General features: G+C 46.5%; 1 protein-coding gene across 1 annotated transcript in view; it reads left to right on the top strand.

Annotated features, from left to right (window-relative positions):
• LOC136588366 (uncharacterized) overlaps positions 1–25,946 on the top strand; it is a 53,922-nt gene extending 27,976 nt beyond the window's left edge. The window contains exons 4-6 of the mRNA XM_066587522.1: positions 2,445–2,567; positions 11,214–11,345; positions 25,365–25,946. Coding sequence (XP_066443619.1) covers positions 2,445–2,567; positions 11,214–11,345; positions 25,365–25,499 — 390 coding nt within the window. The 3' untranslated portion in view covers positions 25,500–25,946. The remainder of the gene's footprint in view (positions 1–2,444; positions 2,568–11,213; positions 11,346–25,364) is intronic.
• The last annotated feature ends 1,411 nt before the right edge of the window (positions 25,947–27,357 follow it).

Here is a 27,357-nt window from a genome sequence, read left to right as displayed (position 1 = left end):
TTTATTATTTCTCATCCATTCTCCCCAGCTCCAAATAAATTGGAGCTGGGGAGAATGGATGAGAAAAAAATAAATGGATTGGAAAGGGTTAATTAATAAAGGATTAGCAGCATAATAATTCTGAAGATAGTTATGATTTGTACCATCTAGAAAGCGTAATATGAATTTCATGCAGATGAAGTCACTGGTAAAAGCTAGTATAATTACATATGTTCAGCTCTTATAAGTTATGCCTCTACCTATATGGAGTATACTGGTGTAACCTGGGTATCAAGTATATAATTATATATCTACAGCTGATATAAGTGATGCATCTTCTGTATATAGTGATGTGGACCATGCTGGTATATACTGGATATTTCCTGTATGTATGTATATATATATATATATATATATATATATATATATATATATATATATATATATATATATATATATATATATATATATATATATATATATATATGCAGTTTGTTTTAACTGTGATTCTAAAATGTGACAAAAAACTTGAACACAGCTTCAGAGGCTACAAACAAATTTTCATGCAGTCCAGGAAATGAGTCATGTTTGGAAAGTTTATGGCAAGGGGCTAGATTATGTATGCAAATTTATTTACAGTTGTATGCAGAGTGGTTTAGGTAGGGGTACAGGTATAGGTGGGACGGGCTTGAGCTGAACTTTTGCACCCAGGACCCTGAGCCATTAGATATGCCTCTGCTGAGACTCCCACTGATTGCTAGAACAGATCAGCTAAAGGGCTCATCAGAGTGCTGTCCCTGCTATCTAGCTGAAGATAGGCTCAATACAAGGACTATGGGCTCACCTTCAGCTAACAAGAAGTGACAGTGCTTGAATAAGTGTTGCAGCTGCTTCATTTATAGCAATCAATAGAGATCTCATCATCTTCAGTCCCAGCAATAAAAACTTTTCACATGTCAAAAATGTTTATATGAAAAAAAGGTTTAGTGTGGAGTCACCAGTAGAGCTATGTGTGATTGTTCTCAGTGAGAGAAACCAAGTAATCTTGTAGATATGATGCCTTTTAATGGCTAACAAAAATACATATCTTGCACCCTTCGTCAGACTAATAAGTGAAACTAGTTTGGATAGCACATAATTATAACATACAGATGCAGAGGGGCGGAGAACACATTCATCTTGGTCTAAAATGTTCACACCCAGAAATTTAAGACTGTTTTGCACGCAAAACGTAAAACAACAGACAAACTGAGTTGAGAAGTAAATCGTAAATCAGTCCACTGAGCTCAGGACAGTTTTATGATGTGTCTTATCTCTCCTTCAACCTGCACACTGAAGGAGATGCAGCACCACCTATTGGATGGCAACATTATTACAAGTCAAGTTCTGAATTTCTATGAAGTTTAAAAAAATAAAAATAAAATTATGATTAGAAAGACGACATCCCTCTTGACTTCCTTCAGACCTTTCATATTTTCCATTTATGCAAGAATCCCAGGTTGAGCTTTATTCCATTCTTAAGGGTATCAAACATTGCCCTAAATTTGTACTTCCAAATTTTTCTATATGCTTCGACTTGAAATTGCCCTTCAGTATAATAACTCTCATCTGCTCTATCCTGTGTCCCTGACCACAAAAATGTTTTGCACAGGTAGTTCAGTCTTTCCCTCTTTATTTGAGTGGCGATGAGATGTCATCCTGGCTCTCAGGACATTTACTGCACATGATCAAGTACACAACATTGAACGTGGAACATATCAATGTCCCGGGAATCTTATAGTCCTGCTGTGTGTTGGGGATCCGTATGCTGTTCGCAGTCAGTATATGTGAGCAGGTCTTGCAGCTCCTTACCTTACAGGGATAAGTTCCTTTTTGTGTGTCAGAGGGCAATGCACTCCTGATTATAAAGTTCCTCAAATTAGAAGGTTGCCTGTAACACAGAAGGGGAGGGTCCGGAAATATGGTTGTCAGCCGGTCATCCTTATGTAGGGTATGATGGAGTTTCTTTGCAGTCTTCCTTAGTACCTCTAGCTGTGAATTGTAGGTCACTACTAGAGGTACACGTATATTTTTTTTCTTTCACCTTGTATTGGAGTAGTTGATCTCTGGGGAGCCACCAGGATACCAAGTGTGCAAAACAGTCTCAAATTTCTGTGTGTAAACATTTATTTAGATCAAGAGGAGTATGTCCCCCCTCCCCTCTGCATCTGTATGTTATAATTATGTGCCATCCAAACTAGTTTCATTCATCAGCCTGACGAAGGGGGCGAGATATCCTCGAAAGCTTGCAGTAACATCATGTATTCTTGTTAGCCATTAAAAGGTATTATATCTACAAGATTACTTGGTTTCTCTCACTGAGAACAATCACACAAAAATGTTTAGAAAACATATTTTTTTAATGTAAATATAAATGTGAAACCTTAGAAATAAATTGTTAAAACTTTTCTTTCCTTTACATTTAGAAAGATGGAGATTTCTGTTATTCTAGTGACCACTGCCATAACAGGTGTTGCTTCAATGCGAACACTATCGGGAACGTTCCTGTATGTATAACAAAATCAGAAGGTGATAAATGTTTCGGTGCGGTGAGTACCTGCTGCCAGCGGTTGTACTGGTTTCTCCTCTGTACATACAGCTTATAGCCTCCTTCACACGATCTTAAAAGTATCAGATTACGCATTTTTTCCCCAATATGTATTTGGTAGTTTAATGCACTGAGGCAAATAACAATGATGCTCCACCTTTGAAAAACGGACTACTGATGACAAAGAAAAAAAATGTAAACAGAGACTTAAAGGGGTTGTCCCGCGCCTAAAGACAATTTTTATTTTTTTTTGCTCAGTCCCCCAGTACCTGTAAAAGAATACTGCTGCCAGGTGTTATTAAAAAAAAATAATTCCCTTACCTGAATCCCCGTTCAGCAACTTTAAAAAATCTTCTTTCCAAGATGGCTGCTGCTGGTCTTCTCCCACGATGCACCACGGGTCTTCTCCCATGGTGCACTGTGGATGTTCTTCTGCTGTCTGAGCTCCATTGCAGATTCCAGCCACCTCATTGGCTGATCGACACCATGTGACGGGGGTGGAGCTACGTGATGACGCTCGGAAGGGGGAGGAGCCAGGACGCAGCTCGTGAGCAAGGACCTTCCAGAAGGGGATTCCTTTCTGCGCAAGTGCGACTGTTCCGGCGACCAGAGAAGCAGTTTGCTCGTCGCCATGGAGACGGGGACGCCAGCACCAGGAGGGGGTAAGTGTATAACTTCTGTATGGCCAATATTTAATGCACGATGTATATTACAAAGTGCATTAATATGGCCATACAGAAGTGCATAACTGCACTTGCTTCTGCGGGACAACCCATTTAATGGAAAAGAGTCCCTTGTGCTTCTTCTGCATCTCTTGTAGATATTCACTTTACCTCAACTAGCTTCTTTTTGAAAGTTTTGTATGTAAAGAAAGGCACAGGGTGGCGCTATGCCCCAGAACAATGCCCAGGGAATGCTTGCTGGCCTATGTTCTGACTGTGGCTAATGCTCTGGCTTGGCATCTAATTTTAAAGCCATTTATTAGCCACATGTTGTGAAGGGAAGACATTTTTTGCACATCAATAGAACATCCCAGCCTTATAGGGGGAGCAATATAGAGGACTCCCCTGGTAGCTAACTCTGTGGTAACTGTTCTTATTGTCTGTTCATGACCAAGTCCACCTTTTTAGGAACCCTCTGGACAGCATATCAACTGTAGAAATAAAAGCTTTATCTATGTGGCAATGTGCAACTCTGCCATGTTATATGTGGGGAAAATGATACAAGAATTGTGGAGGAGATTTTGTAATACCTCTCTATGGAGGCATGTGAATACTGTACATGGGGTGATTGAATGTATTGAAGTTCTAGAGTATTATCCAGATTAGGCTGGGTCTACATGGCAGTGACATAAATGCAAAATTACTAAAGGAAGAGATGGATATGTAGACTGAAACTTCTAAAATTAAATGGGCCTCAATAAGTGTTTTTCCTTTTTGGCATTCCTTTAAGGCCTCGTTCACACGAGCGTGTACTTGTGCGTACAAAACCACGTGTCTATTACAATCATTGTTTTCCAATGGTGTGTTCACATGTCCGTGTTTTACGGCGTGCAAATTCGCACACCTGCAAAAGATAGGACATCCATGCCATGCTGCACGTAAATATTCTCCGTGGGGACACCCCTCATCACTGAACACTGTGACAGCACTGTCACAGTGTTCAGTGTTAATGGCACTCCCCACAGGGAGTAAAGAAACCCCTTCCACAGCTGTCACAACTATGACAGCTGTGGCAAAGGAACGAGATGTTCTACCATTGCTTTCAATGGGGCCGCCGCTGCTGTCGGCGGCCACATTAAAAGCAATAGGATGCAGGCAACCCCCTGAAGTGATTATCTGGGATGGGCTTGAATTATAAGCCCTTTCATAAAAAATCATCCCTAGATTGTGTAAAAAAAAATATATATATATATATATATACTCACCTTTCCGCCACTGTCTGAGCTAGGCGCGTCTTGCTGCTTGGCTCGCTGGCACTGTACTGAAGCTGTTTCAGCAGGGGGGATTTCAAATCCCTGCTTCCTGAAAGAGCTGTGTCTGATTGGCTGAGCGCTCGGCCAATTACAGGCAGCGCTCAGCCATTCATTGAATAACAGCTGCCTGTGATTGGTCACAGCGCTCAGCCAATCCCAGGCAGCACTCAGCTATTCATTAAATTCAATGAATGGCTGAGCGCTGCCTGTGACTGGCTGAGTCCTCAGCCAATCAGACACAGCCCTTTCAGGAGGTGGGGATTTTAAATCCCTGTCGCTGAAAGAGCTTCAATAAAGTGCCACACTCCCTGAGCCACGACAGTGGTGGAGAGGTGAGTATATATTTTTTTAACTTTTTACACAAGCTAGGGATGATTTTCAGGGAAGGGCTAATACTTAAAGCCCTTCCCCAAAAATCACTGCAGGGGTTGCCGGCATCCCATTGCTTTCAATGGGGTCGCCGGCATCAGTGGTTGCCCCATTGAAAGCAATGGGCACGCAGCTTCGTTTACACACTATATTTTCACATTCATGCAGTGCTGTTTTGTATGCACATACGCGCTTGCAAAACAATGCTCGTGTGAACGAGGCCTAAGTTAGTGGGCTTCAGAAATGCAATTTTCATACTAACTCTCTTTCTTATAAATTCTGTTTGTTCTCAGGTAAGTGCTCATTGGCATCTGTCATACTATATCAGAACGCTTCAATAAGTATGAGAAATTAACTGTACGCATTATAAGATGCACGGCTTTTTTTAGGGTGTAGGCCCTGTCTTACTGTCACCTTTTTTCTTATCACATCTTAGATTACTGATATTATACTAGTAATTATTAGGAAAATACAGTACCAGTGTTTCTGCTGGTGCAATGCGCCACACAGCTCTGTTACTTTGCTTTCACATATTTGCTGCACGTGATTTACGAACTTCAGTAGGTGGCTGAGGTGAAATTGTAGCTTGTCGCTGTATCATGTAAGCTATATTAGCTTCACGGTGGTGTTGACCCCTCTGTGGTGAATGTTTGCACAACAGCGATGGTTTGTTTCAACATTGCACAACGGTTGATGATTAGATGAAGCTTGGACTGGTGTTGGCAGCATTAGCACTTGAGATAACATGATATCCCATTCAGGAGATGTGAAGGTAGTGGGGAAGGATGATGCTTCAATGTTGTTGGACAATATGCACTGCCAGCTATGTATGTGGACATTTGTGAGATGTAATTTATTATAATCTCCACACAGGTGTCCAGATGGCTAACAAGCAGGTACAAACTGGCAGACTGAGTACTGCTATATTCATAGCAACTGAGGCCGCAGGTGCAGCGTCCCATAGGGAGACCCCAGAAACCTGACATACGTGGGGAGCTGGGAGGGTAAAGTGATGGTTTGTCACGGCTGCACTTACCAAACTCCTTTTCCAGAGAAACACACACAGCCATGGCCAGAGTATCACAGCAGGCCACAGGCACACCCCTAACAGGATAACAGGGGTTGTAGTGGTCACGGGTGACACCACCGTTCCTACACACCGGAATGAACTTCGGCAGAGAATAATTACATACAGAGACCGTCTTTGAGTTCCACAGGTCCCTAGGAACGGTTAGGGCCCGGCATAAACTTTTACCTGAAAACTTGAACAGATTATACAAGGCAGTTCAATCAGAGATTTTACAGTGCAGACAAATGACTATCAAACGTAGTAAAGACTATTTTCTTGCAGTACCGCCCGACTTCGAGACACGTGAGTGTGACAGTAAAGGGTGTACCTCTACGCTATAATCCTGGCTCTGGACAGCAGCATAGGAAAAATTAGACAGTCAAAGCCTTGATTAGTACCTCTGCACTGGCCTTGTCAAAAGAAGTATTTACTTACAATTGCTTTCTCACTACTGGGGCTCACTCCACTCCCATCCAGAATTCAGACATTACAGGATATCTCTCCTCTGTTTCCATCTTTATCAAAAGGAAGCTGAAGGTGCCTCCATGTGGCTCTGTGCTTTAGGCTCTCTCAACAGACAAGATGGAACTCCTATTTATACCCTCTGTCATACCACGTGACATGGCAGTCCTCTTGAAGTCCTGTTAGACCCCATAGCACACATAAAGCGTTCTTGAGCGCCCAAAACCATAGAAAACCCCCACAAATGACCCCATTTTGAAAACTCGACCCCTTAAGGAATTTATCTAGGAGAATACTGCATATTTTGACCCCACAGTTATTGAATGAATGTAAGCCAAGCAAAAGGAAAAAATAAGAATTTTTTTTTTTGGCAATTATGTCATTTTAAAAACAGCTTTTTTTGTACAGCACACATATGAAGGAAGACTTGCACAACAAAATGGATACCCCTGTTTGTGCTGTTTTCAGTAATATACCCATTGTGGCCCTAATCTTATGTCCGCATGCACAACGGGGCCCAAAATGAAAGGAGTAATCAGTGGCTTTCAGAACATAGATTTTGCTTGAAGTCCTGTTAGACCCCATAGCACACATGTAGAGTTCTTGAGCACCCAAAACCATATAGAACCCCCACAAATGACCCCATTTTGAAAACTAGACTCCTTAACGAATTTATCTAGGGTGTACTGTGTATTTTGACACCACAGTTTTTGAATAAATTCAAGCAAAGCAAAAGGAAAAAATTAGGATTTTCATTTTTTTGGCAATTCTGTCATTTTAAAAACAGCTTTTTTTGTACAGCACACATATGAAGGAAGACTTGCACCCCAAAATGGATACCCCTGTTTGTGCTGTTTTTAGAAATATACCCATTGTGGCCCTAATCTTATGTCGCATGCACAACGGGGCCCAAAATGAAAGGAGTAATCGGTGGCTTTCAGAACATAGATTTTGCTTGAAGTCCTTTTAGGCCCCATTGCCCACTTGTAGAGTTCTTGAGCGCCCAAAACCATAGAGAACCCCCACAAATGACCCCATTTTGAAAACTAGACCCCTTAACGAATTTATCTAGAGGTGTACTGCATATTTTAACCCTACATTTTGTGAATAGATCTAAGCAAAGCAGTAAGAAAAAAATTACAATTTTCATTTTTTGGGCTATTGCATCAATTTAAAAACAGATTTATTTGTACAGCGCACATATAAATGACGACTTTTACCGCAAAACGGATACCCCTGTTTGTCCCGTGTTCAGAAACATACCCATTGTGGCCCTAATAGACTTACAGGACCCATGGCTAGGCCTACAATGAAAGGAATACCCGTTAGATTTCAGGGTACAACTGAATAAATTCCAGACTCCATTGCCCACTTATAGAGCCATTGAGCGGCCAAAACGATTAAGAACCCCCACAAATGACCCCATTTTGAAAACTAGACCCCTTAACAAATTCATCTAGCGGTGTACTGCGTATTTTGACCCCACAGTATTTCAATGAATCTAAGCAAAGCAGAAGGAAAAAGTTAAGATTTTCAATTTTTTTGGCAGTTTTTTAAATTTAAAAACAGTTTTTTTGTACAGTGTACGTAGGAATGAAGACGTTCACCCCAAAATGGATACCCCCGTTTGTCCTGTGTTCAGAAACATACCCATTGTGGCCCTAATCTACTTACAGGACCCATGGCAAGGCCTATAAAGGAGGGAACACCCGTTGGATTTCAGGGCACAACTGAATAAATCCCAGGCCCCATTGCTTATTTGAACGGAATAAAAATTGACTCCCTAAAATTCCCCCCCCCCCTAAGCACACTCCGCGCCCTTTTTGGCGTTCGCAAATCTTAAATAAAAGTAATAATGTGAACTGTGTGGTATTTCCGAAGACAGGGGTAATTACGGAGGCTGGTTGGAATGGGTCTATGGGTCAATAAAACAGGTATCGCCCCTCCTCTCATGCTTTTTGGGGGTATTTCGTGACCTCAGTGGTGGGTATGGGGTGTAAAAAGTGGCGTTCCATGAGTCTCCGTAAGCTGGATGAGGTGCAGCGGTCTCACACAGAAGATGCTCAACAAGCTGCTCCTGGAATTGCAGGAAGGCGAGCGTTCCCGGGGCTTCTTGTAAATTACGTATTACAGGTAGCGGTCTGAATAACGCCGGGCTCACACAGCCGTGGGTGGAATCCGCTTGCGGAGGCCCGCAGCGGATTCCGACTGTGACCCTGCGTACGGCTGCGTAATGTACTGGGCATAACTGTGTACTCACACAGGCGGGCATGCGCAGTACCTTTTTTTTTTGTTTGTATTTCCCGCACTGTCACTTAGCGATGACGCGGGTACCCGCAGCCCGTATACAACGTAGTTGCGTATGGGCAGCGGGTATATCCGCGACCATGGAGCACAATGGGCTCTATGCTGCGGATAGCCGCGGTAAAATAGAACCTGCTGCGCTCTCTTTTCTGCGAGTGGATTACACAATTCCGACCCGCTAATGTGAGCGGAATTGGGTAATCCAATGTGATTGATCTGCGTATTACCGTGAATCAGACGCATGCGGAATCCGTAATTCCTATCTGGTCATGTGAGACCGGCCTAAGGTAGATCGCTACCTTTTTATCACGTGACTGGGGACAGCTTAACGAGGTCACTGCTCCAGGCTCTCGGCGTTGGTCGCTGGAAGCAAGGAGATTTTAAGTTTCCTGGGCTCCCCGACTCCTGCGCATGTGTCCGGTGTTTTGCCGGCGGTCGCATGTACAGAATCCGGGTAAGTTCACGGAGGAAGATCGCGCCGGGGTTCAAATACGGAGGCCTCCGGTAAAAAGTTTCATCTCCTCTCATCGATCGCATCGGTGAGGGGAGATGAAACTTCAAAATTTTTTAAAAACTTTTATGTGATCGCCATTTTCCATTGGATAACGGCGAACACGTGATCAGGAACCGCTCACCACGGCCTGCTGTGAAATCTCCGGGCTCTTGGCTCAGTTTTGTAGCCAGGAGCAGGGAGATTTTCAATTATCCTGGCAATCCACAGCTTTTGAGCATGCGTCCGCCATTTTGGCGACGGGCGTGTGCGCAGAGGCTGGGGTAAGGTCCGCGGATAAATCTGGGGGCCTTATGTGCGTACTTTGATCCTCCCTCACGGATATGATCCGTGAGGGGAGATGAAACGTACACTTTTTAAACTTTTTCAAACTTTTTTAACTTTTTTTTTTTACTTTTTCACACTTTTCTTTTTACTATACATGATCACTGTCATCCATTGGATGACAGTGATCATGTCTCCAGTGACATCCCTCTGCTCTCCTGGCTACACATGGCAGCCAGGAGCAGAGGGATTTTAAATTTCCCGGGGCTCGAGCCCCTCTGTGCACACGCCGATGTCAATCATCGGGCGCACATGCATAGATGGGGATTCGGGCACCCGGGACATCGGGACATCGGGGACGACTTAGGTGAGTATTTTCACCTCCCCTCATGGATCCGATCCATGAGGGGAGGTGAAACTAGCACTTTTTTTTACTTTTCAAACTTTTTTGCGATCGCCGCTATCGCGATGCATAGCGGCGATCGCGGACCCCGGTAACACCTCCTGGCTCCCGGCTACCTTCAGGAGCCGGGAGCCAGGAGGTTTTGAATTTGCCGGGGGCTCCCGGGCTTCTGCGCATGTGCGTGACGTAATCGTCTGGCGCGCATGCACAGAAGGCCACCGGTGGGTCCGGGAGGACCAGATCTCTGGGGGACACCGCCGACAAGACAGGTGAGAATTTTCAGCTCCCCTGATGGTTCCGATCCATCAGGACAATTTATGGACAATTTATTACACCTACAGGATTCACAGCAGAGGATGGAACGGTGGCATCAGGAGTGACAACGAACTTCAAGGTAACTGTTAGATAGTTACCCTTTCCCTGTGACCTTCCCAGCTGTAACTTGGACGGTTCCCGAGCTAACTCCTGGAGAGGAAATGGTAGAGCCACCGTGACAGAAATCCTTATCTTCCCTGCCATCTCCTCAGCTGTGGGCCCACTTCTCGGACGCTGCACTGGCCCATTTGGGCAGGAGACCTCAAAGCTTCCATAAATTAGATAGAGGTACTGACATGCTCTTGCTTATCTCATGCCAGGCTTTCAATGCAGTTCTGTAAAAAAGAGCTTATAATAGATTTAGACCTGCTAGTAGCCTTCATGAAAAAGCATGTATGTGGACACTAATGGATTAAAGCATTTTTGAATGCTAATTAAAATACATCCGGATGGCGTTTTCATAAAGCTCTCACCGCTTACGGTTTTTCAACACAACTGCTATAAAAAAAGGGCCAAAAGAACACTTGAAATACCGACAAACATTCTGTGTGAATGAGGGCTAAGACTGCGTCCAGACAAATGCGTAAAAATCTAGGGCTCATCTCGTAGATGATGGCACACAGATGCAGGTCCATGTGCTGTGTGAGTGGCAGGTAGTGGACATTACATATCCTGCTCACCCATGACACGGACCAGAACAGGACTCGGTCCATGTGAAATAGCGCTCATGTGAATAGCTTAATTGGCAAATATGTGTCCCGAGTGCCGTGAAGTACAGATGGGGAAATATGACCATCTGAATTGCCCCTAATATTTACGCAGCAGCACCCGTGTAAATGAAATGGAATACACAAATAAAGATCGGGTCAAATATGCATTCATGCCGAATGATAAAATGTATTCAGTGGTGTGAAGGAGGCCTTATACAGAGAATTAAAATTCACTGAATATTTATTTCCTCTCTTTTACATTTAGAACAATGGAGATTACTGTGCTCTAAATACAGAATGTAACAGCGGGTGTTGCCAACTCTATTCCAACCCTCGCGTTTACAAGAGTGGTATATGTAAACCGAAAGTAGCGGAAAATGAGGAATGTAACCTTGTTGTGAGTATCTATAAGCAACTGCTGTACTGGCTTCTCCCTAAGGGTGGCCCACACGGGCATACGGTATGTATGCGCACACTATGCAGAAAACAGAATTCACAGATTTAGGGTGCATTCAGACCACCGTATATCGGCTGGGTTTTCACGCCAAGCCGATATATGATGTCCTCGTCTGCAGGGGGGTGGGGGTGGAAGAGCCAGGAGCAGGAACTGAGCTCCCGCCCCCTTGCTGCCTCCTCTCCACCCCCTCCCCGCCCCTCTTCACTATTTGCAATGAAAGGAGGCGGGACGGGGCGGGGCTAAGTTCCGAGAATAGTGCAGGTGGGTGGAGAGGAGGCAGAGAGAGGGCGGGAGCTCAAAGCACTGCTCCCGACTCTTCCAGCCTCCTCCCCCTGCAGAGAGGGACACAGCATATCGGCTGGGCGTGAAAACCCAGCAGATATACGGTCGTCTGAATGCACCCTTAAATGGATTCATTTTAATTCTTTTTTTTTTTTTTTTTTTGCGCACTCATTTATCGTGCACACAAAAAATATAGGCCATGCTCATTTATACACAAGGGGTCCTCATAGAAGTCCATTAAAGGTACGCAATGCGTACATGGATGCATAATTCTGTAAAAAAAAGAACACCACTGGAACTCCTTAGGCCTCATGTCCACGGGGAAAATCGGGCCCGCTACGGATTCTACATGTAGAATCTGCAGCGGGTCCCTCCTGCCCCGCGGACATGAGCGCTGAAAATAACAATAAATAAGAATAAACTCACCTCCCATCCGCTCCGTTTCTTCTCTTCGCGGCGGCGTCATCTTCTCTCGTCGCGGCCGGATCTTCATTCTTTGGCTCGGCGGATGTGCATGATGACGTCGGTGACGTGCCCCGCGCATGCGCCGGGCGGAAGCAAAATGATCCGGCCGCGACTGAGAGAAGATGGCGCGGCGCCGAAGAGAAGAACCGGAGCGGGTGAGTAAAATATGATTTTTGTGTCCCGCGGATCCGGACGGCTTCCATAGGCTTCAATAGAAGCCCGCGGGAGCCGTCCCCGCGGGAGACCCGCATGAAAATGGAGCATGGTCCAGATTTTTTCATGCTCCATTTTTTTAAAAATCACTTTTATTGACGATCCGCGGGTATTTATCTACCCGCGGGTGGTCAATGCATCCCTATGGGGTGCGGATCCGCGCGCGGGAGAAGAGTTAAAATCCGCTGCGGATTTTAATTCTTATTTTCCCCGTGGACATGAGCCCTTAGGCTAAATAGCCATTTAAGTCCGGGTGTGTTTGTCTGATGTGTGCAGATGAACATGCCCTGCCTGTGTAAAAGGTACAATAAAATGCGCTGATATGTGTGCAAAAAAGACTTGTTTGTAGCGCGAATATATTGCATGTCATGTGTAAAAACGTATATGACGCGGGCAACATGTCACATCCAAATCACATTCGTGCATTGTTTGCAATCATATTCACCACAACAGGCGGTAGAGTATGAATATGGAATAAAATTTGGTATTTGTTAGTAGACTTGAGCATCTAGGGCTAAGTCTACTCAGTATGTATATGTGTATATGTATATGTGTGTGTTATATATTAATATATACACACACACACACACACATTATTTATATATATATATATATATATATATATATATATATATATATATATATATATATATATATATATTAATATACACACATATATATATTGTAGTAGTGTAGTACACAGGAGGGCCAGAGACAGGACCTCTATTGCAAGGGTTAACCAAGGGGTGGAGCACGAACAAGATAAAAAGCCAGTTCCTACCAAGGAAAGACAGAGACTGTCTGGCTGAGGGCCAGGTAGACAGTTCAGTGGAGCTGCAGGGCTGTTAGCCAGACTGTGTGGCTGAATAGGCAAGAGGTGGACAGGGAGACACCCCTCACCTCAACACCTAGCAGAGGTGTGCTTATATAGACTGTTATTTATGAAGATGGCTGCTGGACCCTGGCAGCCCGTGTGACCGGCTGGACAAGGAGAAGCCCTGCTGTGCGCTGCATCAGTTTACGTGCTCTGGAACTCTGGACTATTGCCTGTTTACCGGTGAATATGAGGAGGCAGAGAGGGGGCGGGAGCTCGGAGCACTCCTCCCGACTCTTCCAGCCTCCCCCCCCCCCACACCTGCAGAGAGAGACGCCGTATATCAACCGGCGTGAATACCCGGACGATACGCGGTCGTCTGAAAGCACCCTTATACATATGCGAATGCTACCATAAGTGGTCACCACTCCTCACATGTCAGCTTTACTAAATACTTGCATTACCCACCATATACAAATCCTGCAGCATCTTATCTTGGAACTCTACTAGAGATGAGCGAGCGCACTTGTTCAAGCATTATTGTGTTTGAGATGCTCGTTACTCGAGACGAGCACCATGCGGCACTAGACTGCATTTCATTTCCTTCCCTGAGAAATTTGCGCCTTTTTCTTGCCAATAGAAACACAGGGAAGGAATTATAACTTCCTCCTGTGACGTTCCAGCCCTATTCCACCCCCGTGCAGTGAGTGGCTGGCGAGATCAAGTGACCCCCGAGTATTTAAATCAGCCCCGCCCGCGGCTAGCCACAGACACACGCTAAGAGAGATCAGGGAAAGTGCTGCTGCTGCTGCTATAGGGATAGTGTTAGCGTCTTCAAGTACCACAACGGTCCTTCTTAGGGCCACAGCTCACCTAGTGCACTACTGCTGTGGGTGCTGGGAGCAGTTTTGCACTTTTTTTTTAATGTATATCGGGCGTGCAGGCTATAGCGTTCTCAGGCTGTAGTCTGTACTTCAGTATAGGGGCAGTATTGGTCAGGCAGGGACAGTAGTAATGTAGAATCCTTTCTACAAGAACCCCAACGGTTCTTCTTAGGGCAAACTGTGACAATGTGCATTTAACTCCGTGGTTGCTGGGAGTTGTAGTACCTCAGTATTGCACAGCAGAGCCTGCGTGCAGCCTTCATTTAAATATTTTTCTGTCCGCACTTAGCGTTACGTCAGCGCTGTCTGCCTCTAAGTGTACGCCAAGAAACCCCAATTTTTTTACACCGCTCTGTGTTATACACCAGCTGTCTCACAAGTGTACGGTGTGTCAGACGCCCATAGATTGAAAGTGCAATACACACTGCATAGCCTCAGCCTGCATGGCATAGAAAAAAAAGGAAATTTAAAAAAGAAATCCTTTTCACGGCTACCGGTGACACAGTGCATTTGCCTGCATGGCCTGTGGGACTTCACGTTCATCCAAACTGCATAGTGCACAGCAAAGCCTGCGTGCAGCCTTCCTTATAATTTATCTCTGGCTTCATTTTGCGTTATATTACCGCTGGCAGCCACCAACTGTGCGGCAATAATTCACAAACATTTTAAAAAACCGCTCTGTCTCAGCTCGATTCTTAATCCACTATTCTGAGGGGTGGGAGTAGAGAACTTGGACACGGTCGCGGTCGAGGACGCGGAGTTGCACGTGAGGGTGTGGGCATAGGCCGAGTTCCTGGTCCAGGTGAATCGCAGCCGGCTGCTGCGGGAGTAGGAGAGAGCACAGTTTCTGGGGTCCCCAGCGTCATATCACAATTTTTGGGTCCACGTGGTAGACCTTTATTAAAAACCGAGTAGTGTGAGCAGGTCCTGTCGTGGATGGCAGAAAGTGCATCCAGCAAGCTATCAACCACCCAGTCTTCTACGCTGTCCACTGCTGCAACTCTGAATCCTCTGGCTGCTGCTCCTCCTTCCTCCCAGCCTCCTCACTCCATGAAAATTATACATTCTGAGGAGCAGGCAGACTCCCAGGAACTGTTCTCAGGCCCCTGCCCAGGTTGGGCAACAATGGTTCCTCTCCCACCGGAGGAGTTTGTCGTGACCGATGCCCAACCTTTGGAAAGTTCCCGGAGTCTGGGGGATGAGGCTGGGGACTTCCAGCAACTGTCTCAAGAGCTTTCAGTGGGTGAGGAGGAGGATGACGATGAGACACAGTTGTCTATCAGTGAGGCAGTAGTAAGGGCAGTAAGTCCAAGGAAGGAGCGCACAGAAGATTCGGAGGAAGAGCTGCTGGACGATGAAGTGACTGACCCCACCTGGTGTGATAAGCATACTGAGGACAGGTCTTCAGAGGGGAAGGCAATTGCAGCCGCAGGACCGGTTGGAAGAGGCAGTGGGGTGGCCAGGGGTAGAGGCAGGGCCAGAGCGAATAGTCCACCAGCTGTTTCCCAAAGCACCCCCTCACGCCAAGCCACCGTGCAGAGGCCAAGGTGCTCAAAAGTGTGGCAGTTTTTCACTGAGACCGCGGATGACCGAAGAATAGTGGTGTGCAACCATTGTCGCGCCAAGATCAGCCGGGGAGCCACCACCAGCATGCGCAGGCATATGATGGCCAAGCACCCCACAAGGTGGGACTAAGGCCGTTCACCGCCTCCGGCTTGCACTACTGCCTCTCCCCCTAGGCCCCAACCTGCCATTGAGATCCAACCCACCTCCCACGACACAGGCACAAGCGTCTCCCGGCCTGGACCCACACCCTCACCTCTGCTGTCCTCGGCCCCATCCAACAATGTCTCGCAGCGCAGCGTCCAGCTGTCGCTAAGAGAATCATTGGAGCAAAAGCGCAAATACGCCGCCATGCACCCGCACGCTCAAGCTTTAAATGTCCACATAGCCAAATTGATCAGCCTGGAAATGCTCCCATACAGGCTTGTGGAAACTGAGGCTTTCCAAAACATGATACGGGCGGCGCCCCCACGCTACTCAGTCTCCAGTCGCCACTATTTTTCACGGTGTGCCGTCCCAGCCCTGCACGACCACGTCTAACGCAGCATTGTACACGCACTCACCAACGCAGTTACTGCCAAGGTCCACTTAACAACGGACACGTGGACAAGCAAAGGCGGGCAGGGCCACTATATCTCCCTGACGGCACACTGGGTGAATTTAGTGGAGGCTGGAACCGAGTCAGAGCCTGGGACTGCTCACGTCCTACCCACCCCCAGAATTGCGGGCCCCAGGTCGGTGCTGGTATCTGCAGCGGTGTATGCCACCTCCACTAAACCTTCCTCCTCCTCCTCCTACACAACCCCTGCCTCGCAATCCAGATGTGTCAGCAGCAGCACGTCGCCAGCAGTCGGTGTGGCGCGGCAGCACAGCGGTGGGCAAGCGTCAGCAGGCCGTGCTGAAACTACTCAGTTTAGGAGAGAAGAGGCACACGGCCCACGAACTGTTGCATGGTCTGACAGAGCAGACCGACCTCTGGCTCTCACCACTGAGCCTCCAACCGGGCATGGTCGTGTGTGACAACGGCTGTAACCTGGTGGCGGCTCTGCAGCTCGGAAGCCTCACACACGTGCCATGCCTTGCCCACGTCTTTAATTTGGTGCTTCAGTGGTTTCTGAAAGGCTACCCACACTTGTCAAACCTCCTCGGCAACGTGCGCCTGGTCAGCGCACATTTCTGCAAGTCCAACACGGACGCTGCCACCCTGCGGACCCTGCAACATCGGTTTAATCTGCCAGTGCACCGACTGCTGTGCGACGTGCCCAAACGGTGGAACTCTACGCTGAACATGTTGGCCAGTCTGTATGAGCAGCGTAGAGCAATAGTGGAATACCAACTGCAGCATGGGCGGCGTTGTGGGAGTCAGTCTCCCTAATTCTTTACTGAGGAGTGGGCCTGGATGGCAGATATCTGCCAGGTCCTTGGAAACTTTGAGGAGTCTACCCAGATGGTGAGCGGCGATGCTGCAATCATTAGCGTCACCATTCCCCTGCTATGCCTGTTGAGAAGTTCCCTGCAAAGCATAAAGGCTGACGCTTTGCGGTCGGAAACGAAGGCGGGGGAAGACAGTATGTCGCTGGATAGTCAGAGCACCCTCATGTCTATATCTCAGCGCATTGAGGAGGAGGCTGAGGGGGGAAGCCTGAGGAGGAGGGGGAAGAGACAGCTGGGCCCACTGCAGAGGGTACCCATGCTGCTTGCCTCTCATCCATTCAGCGTATATGGCCTGTGGAGGAGGAGGATCCTGAAAGTGATCTTCCTAGTGAGGACAGCCATGTGTTGCGTTCAGGTACCTTGGCACACATGGCTGACTTCATGTTAGGATGCCTGTCTCGTGACCCTCGCGTTAGACGCATTCTGGCCACTACGGATTACTGGTTGTATACACTGCTCGATCCACGGTATAAGGAGAACCTTTCCACTCTCATTCCTGAAGAGGAAAGGGGTTCAAGAGTGATGCAATACCACAGGGCCCTGGTGGACAAACTGATGCTAAACTTCCCATCCGACAACGCTAGTGGCAGAAGGCGCAGTACCGAGGGCCAAGTAGCAGGAGACGCGCGAAGATCAGGCAGCATGTTCAGCGCAGGTAGAGGAACACTCTCCAAGGCCTTTGCCAGCTTTATGGCTCCCCAGCAAGACTATGTCACCACCCCCCAGTCAAGGCTGAGTCGAAGGGAGCACTGTAAAAGGATTGTGAGGGAGTACGTAGCCGATCGGACCACTGTCCTCCATTACGCCTCTGCTCCGTACAACTACTGGATGCCAAAGCTGGACACGTGGCACGAACTCGCGCTGTATGCCCTGGAGGTGCTTGCTTGTCCTGCGGGTAGCGTCTTGTCAGAGAGGGTGTTTAGTGCGGCTGGGGGAATCATCATGGATAAGCGTTCATAAAGATGAACAAAGCCTGGATTTCCACAGACTTCTCAGCAGTACCTAAAGATTATTTTCGCTGCAACCGCGGATGCAAGCATTGTTCTCGATCACCTTAAAAAAATGGGGACCTTTACCTTTGTCAATCTGTGTATGATATTCGTCCTCCTCCTCCTGCTCCTCCTCCTGAAACCTAACGTAATCACCCCGAACGGGAAATTTTTCTGTGGCCCAAAAGGCTCATATAATTTTTTAAAACAATATTTTAGCTTTTTAATTCTCATTAAAGCATAGAAACTTCCACGTGACCTGAACCAATTTTTATTTAAGCTGTGCTGCCTCCAGGCCTAGTTACAAATTAAGCCACAGTAAGCTAAGCGGTTAGTGGGTTTGACCTGCCCTCTGGTTTGGACATGGGCAATTTTTCTGGGGTACTTTTGTACTGTCGGTGCACCAAGTTTTTTGGGCCCTCGCCTACAATGTAATCCAAGTAATTTTTATGGGTTTCGCCTGCACTTATGGTACACCAATGTGTCTGGGGTTGGCCTACACTTTTGCTACAGAAATGTAACTCTGTTCTGCCTACCTATACTTCTGCCACAGTAATGCTACAGGGGTCTGCCTATACTTCTTTCACAGAAATGTAACATCGGTCTGCCGATACTTCTGCTCCTGAAATGTTACCTTGGTTTGTGTATACTGTTACTACTGTAATGTTACCAATGCTGGCCTCTGCCTATACTGCTGCTACGGAAATGTTACTGGGGCCTGTCCCTACTGCTGCCAATGAAATGCTACTGGGGTGTGTCTGCACTGCTGGAACTGAAATGTTACTGGGATCTGACTATACTGTTGCTACTGAAATGTTACTGGGGCCTGTACCTACTGCTGCTACGGAAATGTTACTGGGGCCTGTCCCTACTGCTGTCAATGAAATGTTACTGGGGCCTGTCCCTACTGCTGCCAATGAAATGTTACTGGGGCCTGTCCCTACTGCTGCCAATGAAATGTTACTGGGGTCTGTCTGCACTTCTGGAACTTAAATTTTACTGGGGTCTGTCTATACTGTTGCTACTGAAATGTTACTGGGGTCTGTCTTCACTGCTGCCAATGAAATGTTACTGGGGTCTGTCTGCACTGATGGAACTGAAATGTTACTGGGGTCTGTCTGCACTGATGGAACTGAAATGTTACTGGGGTCTGTCTGCACTGCTGGAACTGAAATGTTACAGAGGTCTGTCTATACTGTTGCTACTGAAATTTTACTGGGGCCTGTTCCTAATGCTGCCAATGAAATGTGACTGGGGTCTGTCTGTCCACTTCTGGAACTCAAATGTTACTGGGGTCTGACTATACTGTTGCTACTGAAATGTTACTGAGGCCTGTCCCTACTACTGCCAATATAATGTTACTGGGGCCTGTTCCTACTGCTGCCAATGAAATGTAATTGGGCCTGTCCCTATTGCTGCCAATGAAATGTTACTGGGGTCTGTCTGCACTTCTGGAAATGAAATTTTACTTTGGTCTGTCTATACTGTTGCTACTGAAATGTTACTGGGGTCTGTCTACACTGCTGTCAATGAAATGTTACTGGGGTCTGTCTGCACTGCTGGAACTGAAATGTTACAGGGGTCTGTCTATACTGTTGCTACTGAAATGTTTCTGGGACCTGTCCTAATGCTGCCAATGAAATGTTACTGGGGTCTGTCCTAATGCTGCCAATGAAATGTTACTGGGGTCTGTCCTAATGCTGCCAATGAAATGTTACTGGGGTCTGTCTGCAATGCTGCCAATGAAATGTTACTGGGGTCTGTCTGCAATGCTGCCAATGAAATGTTACTGGGGTCTGTCTGCAATGCTGCCAATGAAATGTTACTGGGGTCTGTCTGCAATGCTGCCAATGAAATGTTACTGGGGTCTGTCTGCAATGCTGCCAATGAAATGTTACTGGGGTCTGTCTGCAATGCTGCCAATGAAATGTTACTGGGGTCTGTCTGCACTGCTGCCAATGAAATGTTACTGGGGTCTGTCTGCACTTCTGGAACTAAAATGTTACTGGGGTCTGACCATATTGTTGCTACTGAAATGTTACTGGGGCTTGTACTAATGCTACCGCTGAAATGTTACTAATTCTGGGCTCTGCCTATACCGCTGCTAATGCTATGTTACAGGGGTGTGGAAACGGAGGCTTCCCAAAAACATGATGGCGGCGAGGCCATTTCCCACCAACACGGTTACTGTTAAGGTGCATATAACCACGGACACGTGGAGAGGACACGTAGTGCCTCAAAAACATCCCCCTCCTCCTCCAACAATGAAAACATTCTTGGCAAATGCTTTTGTTTTGGTAGGTGTGGTGGTAGTCCAAGAATTTCACTTAAACGACACAATAAGAGAGCCCCCCCCATCCCCCCGCCACGGCCCACTTAATCCTGGCCACATTCCGAAAACCAACAAAATAAAACCGCACTACTAGGTCCGCAGTCGCGAACACTTTCCCACCAACGTGGTTACTGTAAAGGTACATATTACCAGTCTGACTGGGGTATGCAGTGTGGGCCGAAGCCCACCTGTATTGTAGCTGTTGCTAGCTCTGCTGTGCAGGGCACTGCAATGGGATACATTTATGTACCGCCGGTGGGTTTCAGGGAGCCACCCATGCTGTGGGTCCACAGGGACTTCACATTAGGGGTTTGTACCTGCCAGTGTGTATGTATTAAAAACCTTCGTCAGACTGGGGTATGCAGTGTGGGCCAAAGCCCACCTGCATTTAATCGGACGTTACCTCAGCTGTGCTTGGCAATGCAATGGGATTTATTTATGTACCGCTGGTGGCTTCCTGGGACCCACCTATGCTGTCGGTCCACACGGAGTTGTAACTGCATGTGTCTACTTATAAAGAACCCCAGTCTGACTGGGGTATGCAGTGTGGGCTGAAGCCCACCTGCATTTAATCTGACGTTATCTCAGCTGTGCTGTGCACTGCAATGGGATTTGTTTATGTACCGCTGGTGGGTTCCAGGGAGCCACCCATGCTGTGGGTGCATACAGAATTCCCATTGCGGAGTTGTACCTGCCTGTGACTATTTACAAAAAACCTCGGTCTGACTGGGGCATGCAGTGTGGTTCGAAGCCAACCTGTATTTAATCTGACGTTAGCTCTACTCTCCGGGGCACTGCATTGGGACAAACTACAGGAGCAATACAGCGCTAATGAGACGTGCACAGCTTTGCTAGCATTGGAGTCCGCTGTAGGCCCACGATTGCTGAGGGTTTGTGCAGAGACCTATGTCCTGGGTGCAGTGAAAGTCCGCTTCCTGCCTACGATTGCTGAAGCTGTAGGCCGAGGCCTATGTCGTGGGTGCGGTGCAAGTCTGCCATGTTTGGCCGCTCAGATCAATTTTTTGTTCATGTCTTGGGTTGCCTAGGACCCACCTATGCTGTTGGTGCAAACTTAGTTCCCATCGCGGTGTTTCACCTGTCTGGCACAAAGACACTGACTGACTTGTGTATGTGGGCAGAGCGCAGATGGCTTTCCCCTTGCAGTGTCGATTGAGCTATGCAACACCTTGACAGAATGAATACTGTGTGGCACATGGATTCCCCATTGCTATGCCCACATTTGCAGCTCCTGACGGAGTTGGCACAGGATTGGATCTCTCATTGTTTCTGTACAGCATTGTGGGCTATCGTCCCGCCCCTTTTAAAGAGGATCGCTGCCTGGCCCTGCCAACCCTCTGCAGTGTGTGCCTGCGGTTCCTCCTCATGGCAGACGCACTTATAAATAGACATGAGGGTGGTGTGGCTATGAGGCCAGCGTGTGGCATGAGGGCAGCTGAAGGCTGCGCAGGGACACTTTTGTGTGCGCTGTGGACACTGGGTCGTACGGGGGGGGGGGGGGGTTGGGCAGCATGTAACCCAGGAGAAGAGGCAGCGGTGTGTCCCGCAGGCAGTGCTTGTGCTTAGTTGGAGGTAGTGTGGTGCTTAGCTAAGGTGTGCCTTGCTAATGAGGGTTTGTCCGAAGTAAAAATTGTTAGGGGGGCACTCTTGCCGCTATTGTGGCTTAATATTGGGATCTGGGAACTTGAAATGCAGCCCAGCATGTTGCCCCTCGCCTGCCCTATCCGTTTCTGTGTCGTTTCCATCACTTTCTTGGGTTTTCCAGATTTTCACAAATGAAAACCTTAGCAGAGCATGGGTCACAAAAATGCTCTCGTCGCCCATTGACTTCGATGGGGTTCGTTACTTGAAACGAACCCTTGAGCATCGCGGAAAGTTCGACTCGAGCAACGAGCACCCGAGCATTTTGGTGCTCGCTCATCTCTAAACTCTACATGCAGCGGTTCCTCCTTTATTCCTCCTGGAAGTGTATGAATACCTTCACACTCAGGTACTTGTACCGGCAGCAGTGAGGTGACAGAAGCTTCTACTGCAAATTACCACATTTTTTGATACACCCTAAAATCTCCTGTTCCCTCTCTACAAGCTGGATGGCCAAAAACTGAATTGAAAAACTGCTATAAGGGCTTATTAACATGGATGATTGGATAATTTTAGCATTCAAGTTCTATCTGAGTTTGAGGCTTTATTCACACGAGCGTTTTATCATGACTATTTTGCTGCGATAAAACGCCATCCGGAAATCGCGCCCATCTGAAGCTTTGGATTCCAATGCATTTGTTCAGATGGGCGATTTTTCTGGTGCGTAAAATCAGCCAGCCAGAAAAGATATTGCATACGGTGCGCATTCTGGCCGGCCGCTTTTACACATGGTCGCAAAAGATAGGCCTTGTCTTACCTTTTGTGGAAAAACACCGGCTGTTCCCATAGACTCTTATAGAAGTCTATGAAAGCCGTCAGAAAAGGGATGGAGGAGGGTGTTTAACAGTGGCTCGCATTGCTAAAGTCCTCCTCCTCCCCTTGCAGGCAGCTGCCATAGGCTTCTATGGGAGCTTCTATTGTCACTATCAGCTGGCAAGGGGAGAGGGAGAGACCTTTGCAGGGCTAAGGTCCTACCCGCCGGCCCACGGAATTTCAGGATGCGGTGAATATACGCCACAGCTCAGCAACATGAATGGGCAAGAAATCGGGAGATTTAGCCACGACTTAGTCACGGCTTTCTCCCATTCAAAATATCAACACCTGTGTAAGAGGCCTGAAACTGACAGAATTTGGGCAAGACTTGGACCTATTAGGACAATTCAAACGGGCGTGTTTTCTATCTGTATTGCAGCTGTATTTTCAATGGAATCACAGTGGTATAGAAATCTATATAAATTTTTCAGAGACCCTACACAGATATAGATATTTAAAATTTAATGACTTTTATTAATAAATTCTAAAAACATGCACTCACATATAACACTTACAGACGATACACAGGAGAACAAGTAACACACATATGAAAGAGATCAACCCTAGTTAGGGATCGTGTGGGGTAGTGTGTCTCCCAGGTAGACTAGGGGGAGTAAGTACCGCTCATGAATATGACAACAGGGTAAAGGTCCAATAGTTGACAAAAGGAAAAGATTCCCCCCCCCCCTTTTTGTGTCCAAGACTAGAGGATAGGTGTTTGAGGACTAGTGCGGTACACGAATTCATACCCACTTAGAACACGATATTGTTTTGCATATTAATGATGCTTAAAACAATTTTCAATGAGTACTCGGTTCCAGCACACTTTTGTTGACACATATACAGGTGCTAGAGGCATGGGCTCATTGTACGTCAGAAATGCTGAACAAGAGAGGCTCAGAAAGCTCACTTAGGACACGATATTGTTTTGCATATTGATAATGCTTAAAGTAGTTTTCAATGAGTACTCGGTTCCAGCACATCTTTGTTAACACATACAAAGATGGCTAGGAACATGGGTTCATTACACGTCAATGATGCTGAACAAAAGAGGCTCAGAAGGCTCAACGCGTTTCCCTGTCCTGGTAAAGGGCAGTTCCTCAGGAGCACGGGTGATTATCACCCATTAATTCATGTGTCTGAATAGTCATCATAGAGCAATAGAGCAGCAACATTGTTTCTAAATCAGGATGTTAATGATGGTTTGGTCCTATTTAGATGGTGCCACTTATTCAATATTTCCCGTAAGATTACGGTCACCACTTCTTGCTTGCCAATTCCGACGCGGTATCTTAAATTAGTGCCGCTGCCGGATTTAGTTTTAAATGGTCTTTTTAATTAGATCTGGCATATACAGTGATATATACCAGTATCTCTTCAGGTGTGTCAAGTGGCACCTCAAGGCAGCGGATGACAGCCTCAGATCTGGCTTAGTCGCCCGCTACTAGAGTGTTGCCAGATAATGACCCCCTGAGTTGTCCCTGCTAGGTCTGTCAGTATTGAGACCTTGGTCTTCCAGTTTTTTCAGACCCGTACAGATTAGTGCCCGTTTGTTCAGCACAATCTGTCAAAATTTGTTATATCAGAACACTCCCCTATAGTTCCTGCACATCCACTCTAACACAGTTGGTATGTGTCCAATCTGTGTGTATCAGGGAGAATGCCCTTAGAGACGGATGGCTAAGGAAAAAAGTAGTATATGTCCCAGAAAAAAGGACAAGATAGCTCAGAAAGGAGAAAAGATTATCCTAGCTATCTTCGGGGAAGGATGCCCCGTTTGTGATTCGTCCAGAGAAGCAGAGGAAGACAGAACGCCTTAGGTGTCAGTCCAAGCTGGATTAGACCGGGGTGCAAAGCAGGGACAGAGTGAGAGAAGTGGCGCCTGCGGCTCTGATGGTGAGCGGCCGGCTATGGTGTATTTTCAATGGACAGCTAACAATCCCATTGATTTGCATTGGTGGATTCAGACATGCACTTGAAAAACTCTGCAGCATGTCCTATTTTTGTTGTATTTATGGACAAAAATCATCAATTCTAGTCAATGGGAACGTATATTCACATGGGAGACAGTGGGAGAAAAAAAAGGGAAAACAATTGCTCCTTGATTTTTTCATGCGTGAAAAACGCAGTAAGTATGGAAGCCAAAAATATGCACATACATCAAAAACGTATGGAACCCGCGCAAACACACAGTGATAATAGTACATTACCAAAACCTTGTGAATGAGCCCTCACAGCCAATGTGTTCATTTACATGTGCAATTTATTCCCAGACCAGTGGTGCTTATAAACAACTTGTTGCATTGTCGCAGCACGAGAAAATTGCGCCACTTTGTTGCCCATGTGAAAGGGGGCCGTAATTTAATGTAAAGCGCTGGGGGGTGTAGCATCATACATGACGTTCTCGGTTACTAGACCCCGCAGCCTTGTGCTGCATCTCCCACCGCTGGTTTTACATGTGGTTAGGAGTCATGAGTGTCTTCATTAACCCTATCATCTCTCTCTCTTCAGCCTGTTAGTGGGCTCTCTGAATCCTGCCCGTGTGAGAGTGGACTTGTATGTGAAAAGGATACATCTAGAAACATGACCAACCAAATCATAAATGATCCAAACAGAAGAATCTGCAGGAAGCCAATCAGTAAATAACTGAATCTAAGATGAGAAAGTATCCGGCGGTATCTACACGGATCTACAAGAGGTTGTCAGTCTTAGGGTGGATTCAGACAACCGTATATCAGCCAGGTATTCACGCCCGGCCGATATACAGCGTCTCTTTCTGCAGGGGGAGGAGGCTGGAAGAGTCGGGAGCAGTGCTCTGAGCTCCAGCCCCCTCTCCGCCCCTCTGCACTATTTTCAATGAGGAGAGGCGGGACGGGGGCAGAGCTAATTCCCAGAATTTAGCCCCGCCCCATTCTGCCACCTATCATTGCAAATAGTTGAGAGGGGGCGGGAGCTCAGAGCACTGCTCCCGACTCTTCCAGCCTCCTCCCCTGCAGAGAGAGACGCCGTATATCGGCCGGAGTGAAAACCCAGCAGATACATGGTCGTCTGAATGCACCCTTATGGAAATAAAGCTTCTACAACTTCCTAATATGTTTTGTCTTTCCTCGCTGTTTTTAAGAGCTCTGCTTGTTGTGAGTGAATGAAAACATTGACATTCAGAGGCTTCTTTCAAATTCACATTCAGCATTTTATTGCAACTATTTAGCCATAATAAAACGTCAGCCGAAAATCGCTACTGTGTGAGGCATTGGATTCCAATGCGTTCATTCACATGGGTGATTTTCAGGCGCGTGAAAAAAAAATAAATAAATTAAAAAAAAATCGCACAATAAAATCGACGTCCATTTTCACTCGCCAATTTTTCCTGCAGCATCAAAAGATAGGTCTTGACAAAAAAACGCTGCAGGCTCCCATATATTTCCATAGGAGCTGAAAAAAAGGGAGGGGAGGGAGTTTACCTGCATCTGCCGCTTGGAAACGAAGACAGCTGGCTCTATTTAAGCTATTTCAGCTAGTTGAAGCCATTTTGCCGATAGATGGAACTCCACACGGCAGCGTATTCTTCACGCAATACCCCCGTGTGGATGGATGAGAAAAAGCAAATTCATTTTGGGATTAGATTTTCACCTGCGTGTGGCCAACATGAAGACACACACGTTAGTGTGAAAGAGGCTGAGAAATCGTCTCCTTGACTGGCTCACACAGCAGCAGTTTGTCATAATGTATCAGCCAGGAGTCTAGAACTGCAGTAAGGCTCATGCCCACGGCTGTACACGTAAAGTGCTGCGGGACTTCCACACCGTTTTACACATTGCAGAACATATGCTTCTTTCCTAGCGGAGAAGTACATGTTACGGACTGCGCAGTGTGAGTTTTCTTTTTTTTCTTTTAAATTCCCTACTCTGAACAGAACAAACACTGTCCATATCCAATGTATTGGGTATGATACGCAGAGAAATGGAGCAGGCTGCAAGTTATTTCTTTTGTATAATAATACACAGTGTCCACCCACAAGTGTGCATGGAACAATGAAAGTCCATTGACTTTCATTGGCTCCACTCACTGTTTATCATGGGTGCGTGCATGCATGGACATGAGCCCTAAAGGTTCATTCACACAAGCATAAATACACTCTATGTTATCTGCATACTATGGAGTATGTAGATTTCATTGTGTTCTTTCACATCCGAGTATGTTTCACATGATTTAGGGTCTGTTAAAAAAAATGCAGCGTGTCCTGTTTTGATATTACACAGAGAAGTAGGCCCTAAAAATGAATGTGACTACACCCATATGCAGTGAGTATTTATGCATATTTGCACATCAAAACAATAGGCCTGGCCTGTGTTTCTTTTGCTCCCCGAAATACACTGGTAATTATTAGGAAATTATAGTACATGTGTTTCTGGTGGTGCAATATGCCACACAGTTGTGCTACATGATACATCAGTTATGATCCCCACACATTACACACACAGCTCTGATACATCCATCCTGATTC

This window comes from Eleutherodactylus coqui, chromosome 1 (genome assembly GCF_035609145.1).
Source record: "Eleutherodactylus coqui strain aEleCoq1 chromosome 1, aEleCoq1.hap1, whole genome shotgun sequence".
NCBI lineage: Eukaryota > Metazoa > Chordata > Amphibia > Anura > Eleutherodactylidae > Eleutherodactylus > Eleutherodactylus coqui.
The sequence above is the reverse complement of the archived record's forward strand: the minus strand, read 5'-3'. Positions and strand labels throughout refer to the sequence as shown.